This window comes from Oryzias melastigma, linkage group LG17 (genome assembly GCF_002922805.2).
Source record: "Oryzias melastigma strain HK-1 linkage group LG17, ASM292280v2, whole genome shotgun sequence".
NCBI lineage: Eukaryota > Metazoa > Chordata > Actinopteri > Beloniformes > Adrianichthyidae > Oryzias > Oryzias melastigma.
Window position 1 is genome coordinate 5,375,775 of NC_050528.1, and position 9,647 is coordinate 5,385,421.

Here is a 9,647-nt window from a genome sequence, read left to right on the forward strand (position 1 = left end):
AATTGTTCAAAATTTTAAAGTGCTTCACATGAAAATATTCCAAGTCTAAACCTAAATGTTATAATATTTGTTAGTGGCATCATGCAAGTACAGGTGGTGCTTTGGTTTTTGAGCTTTTTACATACATGTTCCTATAGTGAGCATGTATATCAGATATGAAGCAGCATTTTAATGCATAGACACTTTTAAAAACACACAATATTACACACAGAAAGGTGGACACTGCAAAAAAAGATTAAAAAAAAAACAACACATAATATAACTTTTTTACCTGCACTGCAAAATCTTTTTCATGGTTTAAATTCATAAATATCTTTAAAAAAAAAGAGCATAACTGTGATGCTGTTAAACTTTGTATACATACTGGAATTTTTGGGCCAAGATTTCATCCACTGGAGGACTTCCTGATTCTGTAAACTGTCTGAATAACAAATTAATTAATTGATTTGGAAGGATTGATTAATAATGAAAAGGGTTAAAGTTTATGTCTGTAAAGCACGAAGACAAGTTTAAAATAATAATAATTTAAAGCATGCAGAAGCAGGAAAATAGCAGGACATTAAAATAAAATCCAAACTGGTTTGGTTTCATTAGAAATCCATGACAAATAAATTATATTTAAAAAAAAGCAGTGTGTTTATAATCATTTTTTATCATTAAAACAAAAGTTTCAATAAACAAATAATCAAATTTTGATTAACAAATTCAACCAAACCTGATGGGATTTAAGCAAAACAGCATTCCTGGATAATTTTTTTATATTTTAGCTTTTTTGCATTTTCAGATGGATAAGAAACCACATGCAGAGTCAGAGAAATGCAACAGTATTCCTGCGTAGAAACACTGACTCAGATTCATAAATAATGCACATGCACAAACAGCAAAATAAAACAATCTTAGAAATCTGTTTTCTATACTTAAAAAGTAAAATTAGGCTTCTACTTCAAGTGGTTTCAGTCTTTAAAGGAGAAATGGTAACAAAAGCTTAAAGAATGTAACAAACTAAACAATAAATATGACAAAAATATGTGTTTTACTCATGAAACTACTAATTCAGTTGTTTTTTAAATTTTAGATTGCACTTTAAGTTAAGTGCATAAAAAAGAATGAATAACAACAAGAGAGGCAAAAAATCTTCCCACAAAAATGTCCTGTTTCAAAACCATAATGCACGTCACACTTCTAGAACTAAAGCAGCATTTGTTAGTACTTTAACCCAGATTCCAAAAGGTTTCTGGAGATTTCTCTGTCTGTCCTAACGTCTCAAATCACAACTTTACAATCTAAGCGTGTCTGTATCAGATTGCTGAAGGGCTCGGCGGCAGGATTCTTACCTTGTGTGATTTTCGCTGAAACCATTTCAGTGATCTGAGATGTGAGTTTCATGAGAAACTCCTCAGTACCTACTTCACCAAGGTAAGGTATTTTACCCTCTTCAGGTGTACATGGAAAAGACAAAACACTTCAAATGCTCCCAAATATATCTGTGAATTTTATTCTTCACACATAAAACCATATTTACACCATAGAATAGACCATAGACAAGTTTGATAGAACATACTTACCCGTTCCTCTGCTACTCTTCCCTTCTGGAGGACTAACTGTGATCCCAAGAGCTCTGAGGAAAAGTAAAGGAATGATGTATTTGGGTATACTGACCTTTTTCATTTTTTGGGTTGTGGAGGGTTGTGGAGGAGCGGCTGCATCTTAATGTGAGTCAGGTGTGTCTTGGAGTTCGCTTGAGGCTCATATGACCACCTCAAAGGACGCCATGAATGAAACATATGATTGTTGTGCGTGTGGTAAGTCTACTGTGAAGATTTTGTGTACAGATAATGCCAGTTGTGTGCATTTACAAAGTTCGGTGGTGCTATTTTACAATGGCTTTACACCACACTCTAGTTAAAAGTGAGGTGCAAGTACTGACTTTTAACGGACTGTGAGCGAATGCTACACGTAAGAGGTGTGGCACATGATATGTATGTGTCTGTAGGATTGCAGTTCTGAGTTCCGGTACACTACGGTCTGGTATGCTTCAGCCCCGTACACTACAGTCCGGTGCACGGTGATGTAGTACGCTACGGTGCGGTACACTACGGTCCAGCATGCTCTAGTGTGAAACACTTTGGTCCAGTACATTATGATGTATTACGCTATGGTGGGGTACACTACGATCCGGTACGCTATAGTGTAGTACACTACGGTGTGGTACATTACGATCGGGTATGCTTTAGTGCGGTAGACTTCGGTCCAGTACACTATGGTGAATTACGCTATGGTGTGGTACACTATAGTGTGGTACACTACGATTGGGTATGTTCTAGTGCAGTATACTTCGGTCCAGTACACCACGGTCCGGTATGCTTTAGTGTGGTATACTACTGTGTAGAACACTACGGTCTGGTATGCTTTAGTGTGGTACACTTCGGTAGAGTACACTATGGTGAATTACCCTATGGTGGGGTACAAAATGGTCTGGTATGCTATGGTGTGGTACACTACACTTTGGTGCACTACAGTGGGGGTACGCTACGGTCCAAGAAACTACAGTTTGTTACGCTCCCATTCGCTACTGTCTGGAACACTATGGTTTAGCATGCTATGGTACACTATAGTGTAGTACGCTACGGTGCGGTATACTACTGTCCAGTACACTACGTTGTGGTACAGTATGGTCTGGTATGCTATAATGCGGTACACTATGGTGTTGTACACTACGGTGTGGTACACTACGGAACGGTATGCTATAGTGCGGTAAACTACACTGTGGTACACTACGACTGGGTATGCCTTAGTGCTGTATTCTTTGGTCCAGTACACTACATTGTGGTACACTACCGTCTAGTATGCTCTAGCACGGTACACTTCGGTCCAGTACACTATGGTGAATTACGCTATGGTGGGGTACACTATGGTCCGGTATGCTATAGTGCAGTACACTTCGGTCCAGTACACTACGGTCCGGTATGCTATAGTGCAGTATACTACGGTGTAGTACACTACGGTCTGGTATATTCTAGAGCGGTACACTTTGGTCCAGTACACTATGGTGAATTATGCTATGGTGCGGTACACTACTGTCTGGTACACAATGGTGTGGTACACTACGGTCTGCTACGCTACCATCCAGTACACTATGGTGTAGTATGCTGTGGTGCGGTACACTACGGTCCGGTAGACTGCGATCTAATACAGTATTTTGAGCATTTCCACTGTAAACTAGACCCTTTAAACAGTACTGAACTGTACCTCTTGGAGGACCCCATCAGTTGTGGGTCCATTGAAAAGCTTAAAAAAGACGAGCTGCTGAATGACCCCCATTGTTGTTGGTTTTTTTTGTAGTCGTCACACTACAATGACACTCTAGTGGCCTACACAACACATGCACTGTGACAGCAAACCGCTCAGTGGAAGTGAGGCTTTTAATGAATGGAAATACTTGCAAGAATTAACTGGACCATACCGTACTACTCTTTACTGTACCAGACCGGACCGCTGAGTAGAAACAAGGCTTAACAAAGCATTAAGAGCCCCAGCACGCCAGCCCCAAGAGTCCTGCCATCTTGTGCAAAACCCCACCAGCTGGTTCGGCAAAGTTCTCCGTCATCCTTTAAACGCGATCCGCTTTACAGTTTAGCTCAAGAGCTGCAGGCTGGAAATGACCTAAAGGCAAACCCCACACTCGATGGACAGAGGCCATTGCGAGGGACCTGAACTCCTATGAAGGATGCTGAACTTCTTGCACAAGACTGACAACAATGAAAAAAACTTAGTTCATCTGGTTAACTTTATCAATGGGAAGGGGGATGATGATGATGATGGAGGATACTCGTGAAAAAAATGTACACTAACATTTTGTTCTACCCACACTCTGGGTGGTTACGAGTTTGCGGGGCACCTGTGTGCCCTGTTCAGGTTTTCCCATTTTCCGATATCCACCCATAAGGGCAGTTGTGACTAAGACCTTATATGTACGTATTTGAAGTATATCTTCGATGGCATTAGATATTAAAACTTACCCCAAAGGCATTGTCTCCTTCTTTGGTTGTGGTGCTGGAAGCAGGAGAAGAGACAACAATCAAATAAATATAAACATCAGAGACCATTTCACTTTTGTGTCTCTGTTTAAGACAGACACGTATCAATTTATGGAGTAAATACATCAGACAAAATATCCAAACAAATCACTGACACAATTACAATGAAAATGCTTAAAAACAGAAAATTAGACCAGTACAACCAATGAGATCAGTACAATAAATGGTGACAATAAATCAATTTACTATTTCATTTCGGAGTCTGAATGCAGGCTTTACTTACTGTCATCCACCTGAAGATGAGCGGTGCAGACGGACTGTCCGGCTCTGTTAGTAGCAATACAGGTGTACACGCCGCTGTGCTCAGAGTTCACGTCCATCAGGATCAGGCTGTGCTGGCGTCCAGAACTTGCTATTTTGTATCTCGGCGTCTCAGGCTTAATCCACAAGACGTCCTCCTCGGATTTTTCCTTTAACCAGGAGACCATCGGTGTAGGAGATCCTGAAAAAAAGAATTCAACTGGAAACTAGCAAAGTTGTATTAACTGCAATAATGTTAGTGTGAATGCTTTTTGCTGAAAGTAGTCGCTGAAGATGCTGAAGCTTTTTGCTGAAAATGGGGACGAAATTTACTTTAATCGCTAAAGGGATTTGCTGAAAATGTAAAAGCAATTTGCAAAATGTTAATTTGCAAAAATACAGGAAGTTTCATTAAAGAACTATGAAAAAGTGCTGAAGTTGACCTAAATTAATGAAAGATTTGAGTGAATATATGAGATAAACTCCAAATTAGCTAAAAAAACGTAAGTAGATGGCAAATTGGTGAAAAAAACGCTAGCACATTGCTTAAATACTAGCTAAACTCCAAAACTGCTCAGTAAACTAAATTAGTCAAAAACAGTAGCCTGTTGCTAAGATAGAAGCTAAACTCTAAATTAGCTTTAAACAAAAACTCAGAAGTTAACAAATTAGCAAAAAATGTTAGCATGTTGCTAAAATAGAAGTTAAACCTTAATTTAGCATTAAAAATCTTAGTAATTAACAAATTAGCCAAAAACGTTAGCATGTTGGTAAAATATAAGCTAAACTCTAAATTAGCCTTTAAAAAAACAATAGATAAAAAATTAGCTAAAACTGTTAGCATGTTGCTAAATTATTAGGTCAACTCCAATTTTTTTAAAATTACTATAAAAGATGAAAACATAACCCCTGAATAGTTTTAAATGCTTGTTGCTAATCTAAAAAAAAAAAAAATGAAGACTCTCATTTATTTCCTGTGGGTCATATTTTGCTCAATATTTCAAAAACTATAAAGTTCATGAATACCAAAAATACAAGCAGTAATGTCCTGAGGGAGCTGAAAGTTTTGATACCAAATTGAGTTTTTAAGTGCAGAAAAACGTATGGAAAGGAGCAGAAGAATCACCATAGTATGAATGCTTACTAAGCAATCACACTATTAGAGATGAGACTGCATATACGAATGTGATGTTTTCAGGATTTGAACAAACCTTCTACTTTGACAGACAGAGTGATGCTTGCTCCTTGTTTTACTTTTCGGTTGCAGAACTTTTCCACAAAGCGTGGCGGCACCAGGGGCTCCTTGGAGTCTAATCAAAAGTAACACAAAGCATTTAGGAGTACAGTCTTGGAATAGTGTGCAATTAAGTAAATAAACATTAGATTACCTTTTTTGTCTTTAGGCATCATCTCTCCTGGATCTGTGACAAAACAAAATGTTTACTAAAACATACAAAATCTCATCTTCAGATACCAAGCCAGCAAGACCTGGTGGGGCCCATATGGTTTAAATGTGCACAGAAAATCTGGGCCCCGATTGGGTTTGTCTGCAGTTTAACTGGTGGCCCCACCTGTGTTTTCCCACATTGGCTTAAGTGGACACTCAGGGGGTTGGCATGGTTCCCTAGCTAACCTGTGGACATACTAGTGAGCTTTGCTGTGGCGTGCTAGCAAGCTCCACTGTAGCAAGGTAGCAAGCTTTGCTGCAGCATGCTAGCAAACTCTGCTGTAGCGAGCTAGTGAGCTTCGCTGTAGCATGCTAGCAAACTCTGCTGTAGCGAGCTAGCAAGGTTTGCTGTAGTGTGCTAGTAAGCTCCAATGTAGCAAGCTAGCAAGCTCTGCTGCAGCGAGCTAGCAAGCTTAGCTGTAGCATTCTAACAAACTCTGCTGTAGCGAGGTAGCAAGCTTCGCTGTAGCATTCCAGCAAACTCTGCTGTAGCGAGCTAGCAAGCCTAACATGCGAGCAAACTCCGCTGTAGCGAGCTAGCAAGCTTCGCTGTAGCATGCTAGCAAGCTCCACTGTATCAAGCTAGCGAGCCCCGCTGCAGGGACATAGCGACTTCCGCTGTATCAAGCTCTGTTGTAGCGAGCTAGCCAACTCTGCTGTAGCATGCTAGCCAACTCTGCTGTAGCATGCTAGCCAACTCTGCTGTAGCATGCTAGCGAGCTTTACTGTAGAGTGCCAGCGAGCTCCGCTGTAGTGAGCTTCATTGTAGCAAGCTAGGCTCTCTAGCTTTGCGTCAGCCTGCTGCCGAGCTCTGCTGTAGTGAGCAGGCAAGTTCTGCTGTATCAAGCGCCGCTGTATAGAGCTAGCATGCTCCGCTGAAGCAGGCTCGGTAACTATACGCTAGCCTGCTGGCGAGCTCTGTTGTAGCATGCAAGCGAGCTTCGTTGTAGCGAGCTAGCGAGTTCCGCTGTATCGACCTCCGCTGTATAGAGCTCGCATGCTACGTTGTAGCGAGCTCCACTGTCCACCGGGCAAGAATAGTGAGCCAACCCATTGAGTGTCCACTTAAGCCACTGTGGGCAAACACAGGTTGAGCCACCCCAGAAACTGTGGACAAATCCATTCAGGGCCACATTTTCGACCCACTTTTAAACCATATGGCGTCACCTGGGTAAGAAAGATTTTTCTGTATTTGTTTGATTTCACTTTCAGACGTACTCAGCACGATCAGTCGGGCAGATGAGTAGGCAGATCCCGCTACATTGCTGATGTAAGCAGAGTACTCCCCCATGTCTTCTCTCTTCACCTCCGTGATTTCCACACTGTGGACATCCCTCTCTGCTGAGAGCTGGACCCTTTCTGAGGCATGAACAGGCTGTCCATCTTTGAACCAGTACACTCTGGGTTTGGGAAAGCCTAACAAATAAAGATTCATTCAATGTTTTACTTCCTGCTATTATGGAAAATAGCATCTTAAATATATATTTTTACAAAACTCCACCTTTCACTCTAAGCTGCATCTTTGCTATAGGTGAACCCGGACACACGTGAACATCATGAAGCTCATCCACCACTTGAGGAAGCTGATCGTCTTCAGCTACAGACTCAAAGGTCTCCGTTTCTCTGCTACAGACACAAAAACAGCAGGAAAGTGAATGTGTGTTATTGTCAGTCAACAGCTGGTTTAAACATATATAAATTTGATTTGTATTCACCTGGACGCATAACCTTTGGCACTGACATAGGAGGAAGTCTCGGTGGCGTCAACCGCGGTGTCATAATCTGAGCTGCAAGACACTGATCACAGAAAACAGATGATGTCATTGGATCCTCCTGAATTCCAATTAACCAATAAACCTGAATATCTTCCCATCACTGCATATTACTGAATGTAGAGTCTTACTGAGGACATCTGGGGTTTTTCAAAGATTATAAATGTAAAGAAGTGGGGCTCTGGGAATTGCAGATGTTGGTGGTTTAAATATATTTTGATTTTTTCTGGTAATCAGAAGAATGTGTAAATGTTAAACTTTAATAAGTATATTACGCATTTTTTTTTAAAGCTTTTAAAGGATAAATATTTTGTGCTCACATTTGCAAATCTATATTTCATAAAATTCTAGAATGATGTTTGTGCCACCAAATTATGTTCAAAAGTCACAGTTTTGAGATCAAATTTTCTAAAGTGTTTTTTAAGAATTCATAATTTGCAGATAAAAATATTAAATATTTTCCTTGAAAAATTATATTTTTGCTTTAAACAAATATTTTTACATTTTCAACATTTTTTTTTTCAGATGCGTTGTGTCTGATGTTACATTCATACGTTTTATTGTGACCAAACCGTCTGCTGATTGTTCCAGATTCCATCCAATCAAATTGCCATATTTATCTAACATGGTGAATGTTACAAAGGCTCCAACACCAAAAAGGCTCTTATACCGTAGCATTTTGCCTCTATGGATGAAGAAAAAATATTTTTAATAATTGTTAAAATAATTCATACCTTCTTTTAGCATTGATGAATACGTTTTATTAAGTCAGATTTCTAAGTTCATGGCTGAGGATCTCCTGAAACCGTAAAATAAACTGTAAAGTTTATCTGCTGACATGACACTAAACAGGCCTGTGTGATCTTTGAGTCTTCCAGGGAAAATATTGGTAAAAAGTTTGATTTTCTTTAAGATATGGTTGTTATAAAAAAAAAAAATTAAAGCACATATTATCTTCTGCTGCACAACAGGATTGAATCAACAACAGTCGTAAGTAATGAAAAGAACTATGGAATGTCATTTTCAACTTTTAATGTTAATTTTCACTCTTGTTTTTTTCTTGTCTGAAGTAAAAGAAACAAAATTATTTGTGAAAAATAAGCTATTTTATCTTTATATTTCAGCATTTTATTATAAGAAAAAATATATATAGTTCCGATACAAACCATAATTGTAACATAATGCAACGTCCAGCTGGACGGAGCTGGAGCTGAAACGTTTTTTAAACACGCTGGTCTCTAAATATATAAATACAGAATACAGTTTTATTTCAGCTTTGCTGCTCCTTCTTGTCTGTGATTGGCTGTTTGGTGTGGAACATTTACTACACTAAACTGAAACTTATGAAAGCAAAGATGGACAGAAAGTGCGATGAGAGACAACGCATCTGAAAAAGTTTGTGATGCAAAAATATTTTTTATAGTAAAAAAAGGGTTTTGGAAATTTAATATTTTCATTTGCAAATTATGAATTCTTAATTCTTTACATTTTGCAATGTGGTGGCACAAATATCACTCCATACTAAAGAGCCTAAAAGACAGAACTAACTTCAACATTCCTTTCTGATCACAAAAACTGACAATAATGTTACCAGCCAAAGAAAACTAAAAGTTATTTGAAACAACCATGCAGTCCACGCCAATGAAAATTGTGTTTTTAACATGTTCCTCTAGCAAATTTGTCATAATGGAGAATATATATAAAATGATTTAAGATTCAAACTCTGATTTCTTTTAAAATTCAAATGTAGGATCAGGAGCAGATGAAAACCAGGTGCTTGAAAAAGTTTGGGTTTGTGATGGAAAGTTTTGCTTCCTCTGGTGCCATTCTAAATCCTTCACTTGTAGACAAATAGATCCATGTACGTCTGTATTTTCCTCACCTGAGCTGGAATCTGACTCTAAAGTGTGCAGCTGGGTACCTCCGAAATTGTTCACTAATTTCTATGCTAATGTTAGCTTGGGTTTGTGAGGTGCTATAAGCTAGTGGGAGAGTACTGTATAAAAAAAATACATTAGCAAGGATAACTTCCTGCTACTCTGCAGAAAATTTGTCTTAAAAATGATATAGGATTTTTTATTTTAGCTAAAA

The 9,647-nt window shown here is 38.9% G+C and overlaps 1 protein-coding gene across 1 annotated transcript in view; it reads right to left on the minus strand.

The window, feature by feature from the left end:
• The window catches only part of obscnb (obscurin, cytoskeletal calmodulin and titin-interacting RhoGEF b), a gene marked incomplete in the record, with an annotated part of 93,132 nt that overhangs the window by 16,121 nt on the left and 67,364 nt on the right, over positions 1-9,647 (minus strand). The window contains 10 exon segments of the mRNA XM_024273526.2: positions 365-421; positions 1,335-1,433; positions 1,566-1,618; positions 4,020-4,053; positions 4,321-4,539; positions 5,549-5,647; positions 5,726-5,758; positions 7,003-7,200; positions 7,286-7,410; positions 7,500-7,581. Of these exon segments, the coding sequence (XP_024129294.1) occupies positions 365-421; positions 1,335-1,433; positions 1,566-1,618; positions 4,020-4,053; positions 4,321-4,539; positions 5,549-5,647; positions 5,726-5,758; positions 7,003-7,200; positions 7,286-7,410; positions 7,500-7,581 (999 nt within the window).